Below are 16,518 nucleotides of genomic sequence, written 5' to 3'. Positions count from 1 at the left end.
CCTACCAGACATCCAGATCAATACTCATTACCCAGGCTTGGCCTGAACTTATCGCTCGCCGCAATTAGCAGTTCAGCCGGGAAAATCCAAAACCAATGAATTTTGAAAAAAGAGGGGGGAGGCGGGGGGTAATTAAGTGCAACTTCCAATTCCCTCTCTTGCGCTTATTTATTTTTCCCCTATTAAGCAGCAAGTCTTTTATTCATCGCTAAGACATAAAGCCAAATTAGTTTATTTCTGCCCTGATGCGTGCATCCCTTTTCATCTCTTTTTAATGCAAGCTTTTTTTCCTGGATCCGCTCACCATATGAAGCCTGCATGCAGACAGTGAGGAGGGCACTGAGCAGCGGAACCACATATTGAATCATGGGAAAGGGCATTAAGCCTAGTATGTGCTACGCGATTTTAGCTCCAATTTAATACCTTTGATTGCTCCCTCGAGTTTGAGATGGCTGCTGGTGAAATCTGGAGCACACCCGCTTCATTCCTATCTCGGTTTAATGGCGTTAAGAAGCCAGGGTGGACAAACAACAACCCATTATTTGAAATTCTCACCACCTATACATTGCATTATTACACTGGTATCAGACCTGGGTCAAATACGTATTTGTTTTGGATTCAAATACTTTTCTGTGCTCTATTGATCTTGCCTGGTGTCATTGAGCCTGCCAATATGGCCAGATGGCGGGGTTTGCACTTTTTCAGAGTATTTTATTGGTTCCAATACACCAGACAAGATCAGTAAAGTATAGAAAAGTATTTGAATCCAAAACAAATACATCTGACCGGTATTCTATACAACGTTAAAATGTAAAGTGTAAAAATGATAAGCTCTTGGTAGACGAGTCCACTAAGCTAAGAGGTAGCATCGCACTGACACCCCAATGAAGGGACACAAAGACTTTGGTGATGGCTAAGCCCAACAAGGAATCAGCCTTTAAGCAACCATCAGATCTGTCCCGAATTAGCTTGTCGTACATTCACTCTCTCTGAGATAGCGCCTGCGATTATCTTCCTCCACACCGAGGCCAGACAGTGATTAATTACGTCCCAGCGGCTCAGAGAGGCTCGGCATCTGCTGCCGAAGGGCCCAGCACGAGTCGGAAACAATGCGCCTGGGACGGACCTGCCGCCTGATTCATGGAGAGGCCCCGCCTCTCCCTGGACGACCGCGCCCGGCCTGGCCGAGCCCGGTATCTGCCCCTAACCGCCACGCGGGAGAGGGATGGATGGGCGGGTGACCTCGTCACTGAGGGGCACATAAAGGGTGGAAAAAAAGGGAGCAAATGGCGAGACAATGGCAGGGGAAAGGATCAGTGGGTTTATGGGGCAGGACCAAGCATGGCATTGTCTTTCACATAATGGTACACACTTGAATGACAAAAGGGGCGATCCTCTTTTCTAAAAATTAGGCTATTCTGGAGACAAATTAACATCTTATTCAACAATCAGGGGTTCTATCTTTAACCTTACATCCAGTTCCTGTTTCAACTAAGCATCAAAATTTTTTTTACATATTTTACATGGCCTCCAAACCAAGATACTAAAATGAACCCCAGGAAAAGTGTTAAAATGGCTCTTGCCATTTATAAACTATTGGACTAATATTGTTAAGTATGAACAAAATATGATGGCCTAAAAGAGCATTCATCTGAGTCAATATGCATTTCTATAAAGAAACTGATATCTATAAACTGTTAGCGCTTTTGCTTATTTTTTGTTACCTCATTTAAGACAAATGGGCTTTCGCCCTAACTGAACGGAAAAAGGGTTCATTGTACAGTCACTGCCATGGGTCAAATTCATTAACAGAAAAACCCTTTTATATATGAGTAAGTGCCTTATGTTTCTGTACGTGATGCAAAACCTCATGAATGCAACATGAAATATAAATCGATGTGAAAGTAAATGCATATTTCTGCATTAAGTCATGTGGCTTATGTATGCAGACTGAATAGTCTGTGACAAGATTTCAAATTGACTCTCTCATAGCGCAGTGACATATAATGTAATGCATGAGATCTCAGAGCTCATCTAGCTATATTATTATTCTGTGGCTAATGCAGAAACAGAGAAGAATATTGTCAACAAACAGTGGTAATTAAACCTATGGGAGCCCGAAATGCATTCTCTGCATTTTGAATCTAAAAACGGTGCGATGCAAATTGGCTTTTTCTTGTCAGTAGATCATGGTACAAAAACTCAGAGATTCAGTAGCTTAAATGAGGACCCTCAGGGCTGTGTGGACTAAGGCAGAAAAGAAAATTAGGTTTAAATCCCGACAGGACAACTACTATTGTCATATTTAATATATTCCTTCGGTTAGGAACAATGAATTTCAATGTGAATGTGCTCATCCATAATTTCAAAGCATATACTGTAGTCATAACTACTTTGTGGTGCTCATTTGGCATTTGCGGTTTAGTTTATCAGTTTTATATCAGTTTTGTACTAAATTCTACCTTCAAAGTATGTGCAGGGATGAGGTAGAGTGGTAGGCTTACGAAGATATGTGGGCACTACACATTCTGGGCACTGAGGTCTTTCTTCAAGTAGCACAGAGTACTTAAAGTACTTATTTTGTGAGGGGGAAATAAAAGGCTCATTATACATTAACCCACAACTACCATCATCATGTGTGCAAGATTCTGGTCATCAACAAAATATTTTTTTAATGAATAAGATGGTATGAGTTGAATGGCAAGCTTGGCCCACACATAATTTTAAATCTTGTGTTTTAATGAGCGAAGGAATCAGTGTGAGACATGTCTCTATGGAGACCAGGAAACCAGAGCAACCTCATCAGCAAGCAGCACTAAAAAATGTAGCTTTTGCCTCTGAAAAATAAACACAATGGACATTAACCCACTAGTACCCATTTCTAATATAAGTCTTACACATCAACATTTGTCACTGTTATTTCTGGGTTTCCGCGGTTGAGCTACAAACTTGGAAAAAATAAACAAGAAGAACCAGCCAGATCTTAGCAACCTGGTTTAACATGATGTAACCAAACAATTGTCTCCTTTAAGATGAAAGTAGCGGGTGATTACATGTAAACGCACCTTGAGACCGTGAGCAGGCATGCCGAGCGGAGCTCCTTGTTTATGCGTTAGCGGGATGATAGGCCTACTTGACACCTCTCAGCACTGACCCAGGCCACGTAAATGGGTGGCGGTTAGCGCGTGACGTACCACCAGGGCTTTTCATCGAGGTTGATTTAGGTCAGTGGACCCATTACTCTGGGGCCATAGATATGAATAACAAAACTGAGCAGCTGTGCAGGCCCTACCTTCCAGACACTGCATGAATATGCATCATTATCAGAGCTCTGGTCCACACCTCTTCTCTTCTCCCTCCTCCCCCCCCCCCCCTCCCCCCGGCACAGCCTTCAGATTCCAGACGACGAGGCGGGGGGAGGGGAGAGCGCTTGCCATGGCAACCGCGGTGACAGAAGGCAGAGGGGTCCACTGCCGCGCGACCCCGTCCGAGGGATCCTGTGTGTCGGACTGAAATGGAAACACCCTCAGTGGGAGCGTAGTGAAAGGCTTTCGCAGACACTGCCTGTAAGCCCCACAGTCACGTTCAAAGGGTTAGCATTAGCATGACAAAGACATTATGCTAATGTTGAGCAGGTAGCGTTATGCATTCTTCAATCCTCAAAGGAAGAAGTCGCCACGGCCCCAAGCGTTTCATCTGCTACGCCGCGGAGTCACCCCTCAGACGTGCGATTCAAGCTCAAAGACAGAATCTTCAGAGGTGCATTGTGGGATGCCCTGTGGTGTCACGCACAGAAAAGAATCACTGATAAGCTGCTGAGAGCAATTTGTTGAGCATACTACCATAGATGGGTGTTTTTCGACTACTTGTTCTAAATATTTGACGGAGAGAGCCGAGATGCTTTTGTCATACATTGTTAGGGAAGCAAAGACAGATAATTTGTCAAATTTCACGATTTGTCGGTTCCCAGCTTGACTCTCTGGATGCGATCCGGCAACGTGCTTTTTCAGCACGGCCTCTGATGAACAAACCAAAATCCATTGCATCCCAAATTATTTTAATTACTTCCATAGCAGCTGCTGAAGCACTGGAGCGCGCAAAAAATACTGACTGAAGGGGACACGCAGCAGGCAGGCTGCCTACGATCAGGCACTGAAGCAACGGCACACCGATCAAATGAAAGCCGTTTACATTATAGAACGCAAGACGGAACAGGTGAAGAAGTGACGTTGGTATGACAGAGAGAAGGTAACCACGGTAACAAGCAAAGAGGCTGGCATCGGGGGCGATCCGCACGACAACACACGAGGAGGTGGAAGCACAGAAACGTGGTCACCTTGGTGAATCACAGCAATACATCTTGCATGGACTATCACGTCTTGTGTGCAAGCATCACGGCCTTGTGCCCCTGAGTCATCGAGCCCAGATTTCCTCAAATGAAATAGCCTATTGTAAAAATACCCAAAGTGCGCAATAGACTGCTTGCGCTCCTGAAAATCAGACCTCGACCTGTCTCCTCTTGCTTGTACATCTCCCGCTCGTTCTTCCATCGAGTGCGTCACTTCACTGGCTTTTCTGTATAGCGATGCGGTGATAAGGTTTCATCTGGCACTTCCTGGTAATTAAACGATGCTAACCGTGACGAGCCAGGCAGCACCGAAGGACAGAATGCCTTTGGGTAGGATCAACGCTGAGCAATGACATCAGCAACGTCTTCACGTGTTAAAAAATAATTTCCTTCCTGCAATGTGAAGCTGGTATTTTTCGTTTCTGACGTCCGTGCCTCTGAACTGCGCAATGGTCTCTGAGGTCAACCTGTTTGTTATTTACTGCTGTTTGTAACCGCAGCCGAAGGCAGATAGTATTGCACTGCTGGTTCCAATGAAGGAGAAAGCTACATTCTGAGCAATGAGATTCAGATTCTGACCAGTCTATGCTATCTATGCTAGGAGCCATTCCAGTCATTTTTGATAGACAAAAATCAAAATGCCGAAACAGTATTTTGGCTTCTTCTCCTAGCTGAGGCAAAACATTGAGGTAAAATGTCTCTTCAGACTTACATTGACCACACATTCATTCTCACATACGCTGATACCTCATTGCATCCTGTGACGCAACTCTGAGGGATCCCCAGATTTAAAATGTAAATCGGTTTTCTACCTTGTTGAGATTGTCCAAGTTCTGGATGCCACAGTGCAAAGGATTTTCGGCTTCAGAGATACCAGGGAAGATAAGAACCAAGACTAAAAGATTTTAGCCTCTAATTTCTGGAGAGTGTAGAAATTACAATAAAGAATCCATTATGTAGACTCCCAATGGGATTCTGGGATGGTTAAGATGGGGTCTCCCACTGTGGTTCAGAAGTACCACTGTGAACACTTGTACGCACTTCAATGAAATCGTAAATCAGCAAATGCTAACCATTCTCATACTAAATTAAACCCATATCTTAGACGGTCACTGACTGATGGATTGAGACCAAGAGAATCTACCAAACAGCATCTTCTCAGTACAGTTCATTATAATTTACACTACTACAGGGTGTCCAGCTAGTCACAGGTTACTTTCAAGTATGTTTTATGATTAAACATAATTGGTTTTGCGAAAATACAGTGAGCTGAGGGGACTATGTATGAAAAGTGTTGCAATTTCTAATTGGCGAAACCAAAATGTTTGAAAATGCCCTTTAATAAAAGCTGAGAATGTGTACCTTAACCATATGTGAATCGACTGCAAATCTAAAATTCTGGAGTACAGAGCCAAATCAAGAAGAAATATGTCTTTGTCCCAAACATTATGAAGCTAACTGTACAAATTAATAAACATAAAATATCATCATTAAACACACAATATGTTTATGCTTAATAAAACTGCTTGAAAGTATTAGCTAACCTGAAAGTTGTGAAAACTAAAAAAACAAAACTGTACAGGGAAGGATTTCACCCCAGTTCCTGAAGAGATGTTTAATTAAACATCCATACGGTCTGAAAGTCCCTGAAAGTATTAACATGTTTGGTTAGCTTCAGGAAAGGAAGACCTTGACAACCCCAAAGATGGCATTATTCTTCATTAAAGCCTAGACACGTTACCCACTGTGGTCATTTATGCTACTGAAACATTTATTGCACAGGGCAAGGCCAGAAGGGAGTTAGCCCTACGATCTTATATATTATTGATAAAATAAATCCCTGCGTCTTACTTCACATTAAATGTACTGGGTTGGCACAGCCGAAATAAAACATTAGCCAGGTTACTTGCATAGAACCAAATACTGAGATGAATACAAATACAATTTGGTTCACTATATTTAAAGTGAACATTGAAACTGTATATTAAAACTAAGATTTGAAAAATAAGTGTACGATTCATTGAGAGTAAAGCAACTAAAATGCAAAAACTTGGTATAAATCTGAATTAAAATTTTGAAGAGTTTAACTAAATATATCCTGTCTATATAAAAATAATTTCTAGTACCTGCTCATAGTGGTTGAACGTGAAGAAAAATGGTGATAATCAAAGTACACTACTGAATACAATTACCCAAATGTAAAGCACATTAGGTTTCATTTGTGAGAGAAATTTAATAGACCGAACATGGACTTCAGTTTTGTGCATGTTGAAAGTATGTGAATAGATACATTTTACGAAAAACGTAATTGCATTTTACCACGAATGCCGCTGTGAAGCTAGGAAGAAGCAAAAGCAATAGAGGGATTAAAAGGAGCCCCCATCGTGCCTGGCTTCAGTTGTGCCCAACGCCCGGCAGACGCAGTTTCAGTCAGTACCAAAATGTAAATGAGGTAATAAAACAGGATTAATGCATCATTTCTACCCGCAGACCTGCTGAAATTAATGTCAAATTAAAGTGCCTCATTCACTTGAGCGATGAAATCCAAAGTATTATTTATACCTACGCCTGCCACAAGGTTTCTGCAGCGGCTGTGTGTGTGTGTGTGCGCGTGTGTAAATATCGAGCACCTCCAAATCACACATCCCTGACCTCAATCAAAACAATCAGGTTGTCAAATATTTTCAATAAATATTCCAATGAATATATGAGATATGCGAGACACGAGACAGTGGTGACATATCTCAAAAATGAACGATCGAATCAATAGATGGCTCTAAAATTGATTAACTGAATGGTTTCCATGTGTCCAGTTTGTGCATGCTGGGGTAAATGTTTTTACATGTACACAGTCCGGCATATCAACTGTCATGTCAAGAGCATACATTTAGTTTGAATATTTGGGGGTTGAAAAGCGCAGGCTGACCTGCTTATTCCTGATCAGGGTCACGGGAGGTGGGGGCTGGACAGGATGCCAATAACACCAATTCAACATGAAAGAACACCAATACGAAGAAAGACTGAAATTCTATATAAAGGCCGAATCTTGTTTCGACTAAGCATTAATGTAAAATATGAAAAAATCACTAATATAAAATAATATACCCTGTAGGGCTGGGCCGATGTAAAAATTTTCAAACCGGGTTTGATATTAAGCCAAATACCGGACCGAACTGGTAATACTGAATTTTACCACTAGGCGTAGCACGTGACTCAGCCGCACACGAGTGGAACATAATGAGAGCCCATGAATGAGAGTGTAGCGGCTTTACCGTTGTCAAGCATAACTCCGGTTGGTAGTTCTATTTGCACCGCTGTCAAGCAAAAACCTCTGGTCGTTAATTCTATGAAAACAATGATGCTATCAAGAAAAAATAGTTCCTTCTCGTTTTATACCATACAATTAGCACCAATTTTGTCATTTTTGTCATTACATTATTTAATAAAACTGCATGAAACCATAAGTCAATCAAATTAATCTCACTAGCACTGTCTTGCTTTTTAAATGGTGTGGTCGCGCAGTGTAGGCTATACATAACTTCTTTCGAAGACCCTCTGAAACGGGTTTTGAGTGCCAGCTAGCTTTATGATAGGTTTGCCATCACTTGTCACCTAGCCAATATTAAAATTCTTGGTTTTAGGTCAGAATGGTCTCACGGCATGCTTGTTATCCCGGCTAGCTAGCTAGCTAGCTAACTATTGAATTGAATTCAAAACAGCGGTTACTACAAACGCAATCGTTCACAAACATACGGATGAAAATGTGTAATGCCTATTCTACTGTCCAAATGAGTAAAGCTAGCAACAGTAACTAGAAATGTGATTCAAGATTGCCATCAATTGTGAAATTGGACATTGGGATGTAACAACAATTCAAATGCGAAAGTTGCTGTTTAAACTGCTTTAGAATGCTGGATTTTGTAGCACATTGATTTTAGAACTGTTGAAAGGCCAAGGTGTCCCTTTATTGAGAAATAATGCCCACCCTTGGACCAATCAGAATCGAGTATTCATCCAAGCCGTTGTATAATGAAATTGGATCTCCTTGTTGCCGGCCTCAGCACTAAATTGCACACGGCCTGTCAATCTTTTTTGAAACCCAATCAACCCTAATACTCTGAATCCGAAAGTAGTGTTTAAAAGTGGCTCTACATTTTCTTTTTTTGCAATTAAAACGACCAAATTCATAGATTTATCCAGCCACTTTATCAATTTCATAAATTATCCAGATTCAATATTTACTGAAACAATGCAGTTTAAGTTCCTTTCCCAAGGGAACAACAGCACCATCAGAAATTCCAACCTGCGACCGTATGGTTTCAAGTCCAGTACCCCACTCTGCTAAATATTTGTTGGGAGAATGTATCAGCTGCCAGTCAGTGATAAAGGCATCGGCAACAGAAGGAAGGCAGGAACATTAGATAATAGAGCCGGTGTGCATGCTGGTACTGGATCACGTCACTTCTAGGTGGCCTTTTGTCTCTGTCTTAACTCTCCACAGCTGATTAGCTCACAGTTCCAGGAACTCTGCACACAGATGACTTCACCCAATTAGGGATGTTTTCTCCTGTTAGACAGAACATCATTTTCTCCAGGGAGATTTTGGCATCCTTTGCATTTGAGAAGGTTAGAACTCCAGGAAAAATGCTCACGCTTACCACTACTGTTGCAATGCCCTAATTTTACTGGAAAAAGACCAGCCTCAAACTGCTGTTAGGATAACCTCCTGCAGATTTTCAGTTTTATCAGATAAGGCCTACATTCACATGTACTTGCAAGGTTCTGTTCAATTCTCATTACCCCTTTTCCAATTCACTTTTTTCCTGCGGATGGAGAGGTGCTGATTCACATTATTAATGCTAATTCCATTTTTTTCCCTCAAGGATGAGCAAATGATATAAATGAGCACAGCTATTACAGGGGTTCAGACAATGCAGTAAGGGTAACCCCCCAACCCCCCCACATTTGCTGGTACAGCATGCAGTAATGGCATGTTGGCATAAGCACATTAACTACAACAAATTACAGAGCTGCTGTTCCGCAATAAAGTACAGAATCAATAAATATCCCTGGAATAGTGCAGTGGTTCTACTTTTTTTGCCTTGAGCAACTGATCCTCTGGCCGAATAAAAAAGCTACTTCAAAGTAGTTGGTTAGTAGGATTGTGAGCGGGCAAAAATGATCATAGGTGTGTTGTTAAGGGAGGAAACAAATTAAATCTCCCCCCACCCCCACCAAAACACACACACACACACATGCACAGACACAAGTTTGATTATTTGGGCAATTTGTGTTTGACATGTTTTCCTGCCAACAAGTAAACTTGTGAAAAGCCCTTTACTGAATTATTTGTCCTGCAGTTCCCTTGAGGCATTTGTCGGCGTCATACTCCGCTTGGTAAATGTAGTTCACCAGCTGAGAAAGTTTCCTCACATTAAGCCTCACAATGTTACTGCCCATGTCACTTACGGCTCTTCTCCAGAAATCCTCAAAGGATTTGTGAGTGAACATCCTTTGAAGCTCTTACTGAGGGAATAACTCCAAAACTGCTTACAGAAAAAGCAACAAAAGAACCTTGTTTGTACACTTTATGCTTCACTGCCATTTGCTGAGCAGTCAGTGCTTCCACCACCTTAAACTGCAAAAACGAATAAATAAAAATAAATGAAGGTTTCAACTTTATTTTTACAGCTATGTAAAGCAGCTCAGCATGACTACCAAAGACATAACATTTGGTTTTCAGTATTAATTACTGTATAGGCCTGCAGAAATTACATTTCATTATAAAGCTCCGACTCATCTGGCACTCGTGAATTTATGACAACAATGATATCATAAGAGAGCCCGTAATTAATGTTTATTAAATTGTTCATTATTAAACTTTGAGATCAATATTGCAATAAGTAAAGTCTACTTTGTGCAGCATGAGTTCATTAGAATGTAAACTGTACTGGTAAAATAAAGTCGTGTTTTCCTTCCAGTAAATAGCCCACTTCGTTAATTTAAAATGCACAGTACTATCAATGAGTGAAATTATGTGAGCCAGTTCAAAGCAAGATATGAGGAGATGACCTCAAACAGCCATGAATGTCCAAGCATTTGCAGAAGTGGCAGAACATGGGGGATGGGCAGGACCACCAACAAGCCTTTAAGTTTTAGAGTTTGAATGATAGAGGACAAGCCTCCTGAGAAAATCGATTCAGGAGAGCTGACGGAGGAAAAATGTAGAATCCAGCACGGTCTCGCACCTCCATCCATTCTGGAGATCTCAGAAGAAGATAAGGCACCAGATAAAAAGGGTAATTTCCCCCTCCTGGCCCAGGACATTGTGCGTCAAGGTCATTGTAGGAACCTTGGTCTCCCAATCGCCTCAAGTGGTGCTGGGTGTTTTGTCCCCACCTGAATGCTTCCAGATAAGCCTTTGTTGTGGGACTGACGAGAGGAAATCAGAAAGGGATGTTTGATCAATCACTCGGTGCTCGGGCATCAATGCTGCACGGCAGCTGAAGAACTGACCTGCGTGGGACATTGCTCTTGTATCATTGAGCAAAATGAATGAGAATAATTGTGAATGCTGAATTGAAACTATAGAAACAAACAGCACATAATAAATGCATTCTACCAAATACAACAGTACAGTATAGCCCCATGGTAAGTAACTGGGCTTGTAGCTGAATGGTTGTGGGTTTATTCCCAGTTGGGACTCTGCTGTTGTATATTTGAGCAGGGTTACCCAACCCAAATTGGGGTCCCTCTGGATAACAGCATCTACTAAATGTCACGATGTAATGTAATTCTACACAGGTTGCCCTGCATGAGGATGTCTACTACATAAAATGAGTCCTGGATCATCTCAGTCGTGTTCAACAACTAAGGAACCACTGGTAGACCATAGGGCTAGGCAATATGGCTATAAAATTCTCTCTCTGTATTTTCAGATTTTTGGCAATGTACGATACTTTCGCAGGAGAACACTAGCGTTTCCCACAGGTTGAGAATTTCATTAGCTATCTAAGCAATCGTTAGCTGGGTGGACGCTGATGCTTGCTAAATGCTAGCTAACATTGATCCAAATAATGCTGCTAACTTTTCAGTCTTGGTTACGGCCGAAGACACGTTATTTTGAAGAAACAATACATAACAATGGCTAAATTTTACAGATTTTTAAAAACGTTAAAAATTTTTGTTACCTGGCACAGATGCGGTCACACGATTGTCCTAATTATGTTCACGTTCAGGCACTGTCCTCCCTATTCTGCTCCAAGTACGCAGGCTACGAGAGGGAGGGGGGAAGGCTAGCTCACAACGCGAAATGAGTCGGCGGTACGTCGAGCTCATTGCTCTCGTCCTCCATGTCTGCCAAACAGGTACGTCTGCCACAAGCTGTGCAGTCAACTGGCTCGGTCTTCAAGAATATAATTTGGCCGCATAAAGAACATGCAGAGTAACCACAACGCTATATTCTTGATGTGGCCTAATTCTGTACCATCTACAAAACGATATAGAATATACGATCAATATTCAATTCATTGCCCGGCCTTATATCATTACAATAAAAATAAATAAATAAATAAATAAACACTGAATATTCATATGATCCAACAGGGAAGTCATTTTTGGCATGAACTTATGCTTCAGAGGAGCTAAACAGCGATGAAATACCAAACAGTGCCAGAAAAATGAGCAATTATGCAGAAAAATGGGTATCCTTGAACTAAGCTATGACTAAAAACATTTAAGGAAAACTTTCCACAGAAAGCTTTAAAGCAATAAATTAAACAAATCATTGAATCCCAAATTCATTTATTGAAAAAAATTACATTTGGTTATGTAAAAATTAACACCACTCCTGTTCCCTGGCTTATCCAGGGCTCACAATAACAAAACTCTCTCCTTATGTGGCACAATCAATTTCAGAAGACACTGCTACAGCATGTACAATTGTTTGAGTGTTACTTCAGTATAAAATTTAATGAACCACAAGTTTAAACATTATGGCATATAACTATTTTTAGCAAGGTGCTGTGTATATACATATGTACGCTTTTGCAATATTTAAACCGGAAGGCTAGCCACTACGATGGTGGATCATCCCCATGAATAGCTTTATACTGGGCCATCTCTTCTGGAAAAACCTTTCCCAACTCAGAAATGAGAAGACTTTTAAATTTCTGAAAAGAAAGGGGAACAAAGGGAGGAAAATTAGACTGAAGGAGCAACGATTTTAATATTTGTGCCAACTGATGTTTCCAAACAGATCTAACTGTGATATAAGTTAGGTGCACAACAGGTATGGATACATTTACAAGCTAATCACTCTGTTTAGTCATGTTTATTGGACCCTGTGTTTTCCCCTTAATTTGTATCCGACTTGATTTTTCTTAGGAAGGACCAACTTCCAATCACAAATCACAAGTTTAAATTTATCAAAACAAAACAACATCAAATAAACAAATGGAATGCACAATAATATTGCTGCTGGATTGGTATCAGTAGATAATAGGGTTTAAAAATAGTTTTGGCCCCAAAGAGAAGATTGAGGTCTATATGCGGCAACAAACACGCTCCACATGTGATAAGCTGCTGATGCCGCAAATTAACTTGAAATGTCATACTGAAAAAGTTACCTAATCATAATTAGCTGAAACCCTTTTCATTCTACTTGCAAACCTCATGCTGTTAAGATGTACAAACCCAGTAGCATTCAAGACTCGGTGCTCTGCTTAATGATAAAGTTGAAATATTGCGATATACATATAAAATGTAAAATGTCTTTTTTCCGTCATTAAGTGATGCTTTGCTACTTCGTTTATGAATACTAAAATTTGGTGACGGTTTTCATTTGTGATATAATGTAAATCACAGAGGTCTCGGCATCGCCAAAATGGTCAGGTCAAGTATCGGCTATTGATTACGGCCCTGACTGTCCATTTCGCGCCACCATAGTATGCAATTAAATGAAGGCCAGCAAGCATTTGTGCTTAAGGAACCAAACCATTTCGAGAAAACAGATGTGAGGTGATGTGTCCAACAGTGTACCTACCGTCATGGTGTCAATCTTTCCTTTCACCTGTTCATTTTTTGCCAGGGCTCTCTCCAAACACTCTTTAGTGTACAGCTGAGGGTTACGACCCTGATCAATGTATCTGTAGAAATAATCAACATATGATACAGTAACAAATTAAAGTCACGGCGGTAATGAATGGCTCGTCAGTGAAATAGCAAAAACAAAATACGTGTTAATATAGCGCACACGAAAGGAATTTCATTATCATTGCTTCAAATTTTTTTACACGCTGCGAGTACATTTTATAGCAATTAATTAGCCTTGCTGAGTAGTGGTGGCAGGCACTCAGAAATAACTTACTCGAATGCTTCCAAGGGTACATTAATATCGTGCAGTTGTTGTCGACACTTCTCAATGTCCTGCAATCCTGTGATCATGAAATTTCTGAAACGGATGAATCATTTAGTTAGCTACCTAGCTAGCACACCATCAAATCTTAGTTAAATACAAGCTTGCCAACTATGCAACTACATTATTCCCTAAAACAAGGCCATTACGTTAATTCGTTATGTGTATCTCAAACAAATACAAAGACGAGGCTCAGAAAATAAAATTAATTTACAATAATTACTACCAGTTAGCTAATCACACTCTTAGCTAGCTAACTAGCCAGTAGAAACCAAAACATGCTAACGTTACCTTTGGAAAGTTAAAGTTGTCTCAGTAGTACTCTCATGGAGTGTGAACTCATATTGCATACATAAGGAAACTAGATAAATAAAAAAAGTTAGCGAGCCACCAAGCTATCTAATGTTAACAAGCTAGACATACTTACAGTTTTTGGTTCAGCCCTGTCTGACTACTCGGTTGGAAGTCGCTGACGATGATTCCTAGCTGTCTGATATTTTCTATGAACTTCTCCAGATGCTCTTCGAGGTTATCGAAATTTTCAGCCATGTTACACTAGCTAAACATAAACTCCTACCATACACCCCTCGGGTCAATATTACTGAAGAATACGATCAAAAATCATACAATTCTACCAACTGAAACAAAGCAAACGCATACTAAGGCTGTTCACACAGCGTCCATTTCGTTGAACTGCTTTCCGGCAGAATATTATCCAATCGTAAACCATGATATACAGTTGCTCTGGTAACACTGAAAATCCGTAAACCAATTTAGTGTTCAGGTGCACCAGTTTACGGCGAATTCAGCGAAAATTCGCTTATTCTTGAAAAGGGTAATCTGCACATGAAACAATCGAATAAACGGAACAATGTAACCATAAAACTATTAAATTCCCGCAGCATCTGCAAAAAAAATATTTCCGTAAAGTAGTGTAACTTGGTACATTACAAAGAGTTATAGTTTTTCTATCAGTTTGTAAACCATATCATTTTTTGTAAATAATAATAACATAAATACTAAAAAGGAATTATCATAAGACCTTACCATGAAGATCTGATCAAATGGCACCATTTGTAAATACTTCAGTAAATATGCAACTGAAATGGGCAAAATTATTTCAAATGTAGCCTACTTTGTTGCCACAGCTTACAGTTTTTTTGTAGCCTATTGTATGATTTGTTATTATTATTTTTAATTATTCAATAATAATGCTTTAGAAACCCAGAAATTAAACTCACAAAGTACAGCATGTTTTGCAACATGTTCTGTTTAAATGTTTTTTACTCCGCAAATAAAACAATGATGTAGGCTATCAGAATACGTGGAAATAATGCACCTATAACATTTGCCTCATAAAGCAGTGGTGCCACATTTTGGTCAAGGGTCTGAAAGTCTGATGAATATAAAGTTTGATTCAATACCATGACAACACAGGCAGAAAATGCTTGGAAATTTTGCTGCACATTTGACTTCTTTGGTTCCATGCTAAATATTTTATTTCAGTTCATTTTTCATTCATGGGCCCTGGCAGCTGGTCACTACTGTTTATTTAGAATTCTAGATAATTATTTGCGTAAAATACTAATATAAACTTACTCTGAGTAATGGACTGGCCAGGGGAGTCATGGAGGGATATGATGACAGGTCAGTCTGAAATTTCCCCCCTATAACTCCTTCCTATCTGCTATGGGACATTCAGCTTCTGACAAACAAATCTATGAATCTCCCTCAATCTGTTTTTAAATCACAGGCTTACTCTCGTCTAGATCTTCAGTAAAGAATCAAACTGCCTCCCAACAGTTTTCATATCATACAATTTCCCTCATGCAGTGCCAATTATTTTGCTTCTTTGACAGTTTGATTTACTTGAACTCTTCAGGTTGAAGTGACCCTGAGGGCAGAATTCAGCGGGGTAACCATTGGTTAACATGACCACACTATCGTATCAGTTCCTGGACTGTTTTTTTTTTCTTTCCCCCATCCGCACACCATTACTCTGTGTATACCATTTATCACATATCTATTGACTGAAGCAGTGGAATAACATTTTCAGATTGAAAAGTGTGAACTGAATATGTACTGTATTCATTAATGACAACCTGGAAGGCACTAATATGGAAGAAAAGTGATACAGCAAAAAAAAAAAAGATTGACAGAAGAAGTTGGCAAGAATAAAATAGGTAATCTGATGACACACTTAATCTTCTTAATGTTGCCTAAACTGCCCGTTTTCATGTCTCAGTTATAGAACCTGCACATCTGAGTTATTTTTCTACCAAGCAATTTTCTGCCTGAGTAATGGAGTTTCATATTATGCCATGGCCGACAATCCCCATGCAATTTCGTCTTCAGTTAGCACAGCGCAGCACGTGGGGGCTCTTGGATGCAGTTTTACATAATCATTTCAATTGAACGTGGTTGCAAACCTAATCACACAAATAAAAACACATTTCCCTCTTATGTGCTTATGTAAGTACAGTAATTTTCACCCTTTGTATTTTCTTAACTATGCTACTGTGTCCCTTATTTGGTGAAAAATTAATTGTACAGCTAATTTCCACCAAAAAAACAGATCTATTCAGGGTGAGCTGCAGTGTTTACAGCTTCATATTTTATTGAACCCACTGAGGTCATGTGCCCTACTGGAGGCTCTGAATATGGAACTGTAACCCACAGGACCAGTAATCCACAAATCTGATCAGTGACCGATATGCTGCACGACAGACACCTGTCTAAACAAACCAGCAGGCTA

At 40.2% G+C, this 16,518-nt stretch overlaps 1 protein-coding gene across 1 annotated transcript; it reads right to left on the bottom strand.

Moving 5' to 3' along the window:
• Positions 1-12,134: 12,134 nt before the first annotated feature.
• Positions 12,135-14,481, bottom strand: med10 (mediator complex subunit 10). The gene is made up of 4 exons (XM_064347793.1): positions 14,191-14,481; positions 13,716-13,799; positions 13,392-13,494; positions 12,135-12,519 (listed from the first exon to the last, which is right to left on the bottom strand). Exons 1-4 carry the CDS (start codon positions 14,310-14,312, stop codon positions 12,424-12,426), a joined length of 405 nt encoding a protein of 134 aa, XP_064203863.1. The 5' UTR covers positions 14,313-14,481; the 3' UTR covers positions 12,135-12,423.
• Positions 14,482-16,518: the final 2,037 nt, after the last annotated feature.

Source organism: Anguilla rostrata, chromosome 8 (genome assembly GCF_018555375.3).
Source record: "Anguilla rostrata isolate EN2019 chromosome 8, ASM1855537v3, whole genome shotgun sequence".
NCBI lineage: Eukaryota > Metazoa > Chordata > Actinopteri > Anguilliformes > Anguillidae > Anguilla > Anguilla rostrata.
Note: the sequence above shows the minus strand (reverse complement) of the source record. Positions and strands in the feature narration are given on the sequence as shown.

Coding starts and splice junctions, on each gene's coding strand:
- med10 (XM_064347793.1), bottom strand. CDS start 14,312: ATGGCTGAAAATTTCGATAACCTCGAAGAGCATCTGGAGAAGTTCATA. Junction 13,800..14,190: donor ACAGGGCTGAACCAAAAACT/GTAAGTATGTCT, acceptor CATCCGTTTCAG/AAATTTCATGATCACAGGAT. Junction 12,520..13,391: donor GAAAGATTGACACCATGACG/GTAGGTACACTG, acceptor CTTTCTTTTCAG/AAATTTAAAAGTCTTCTCAT.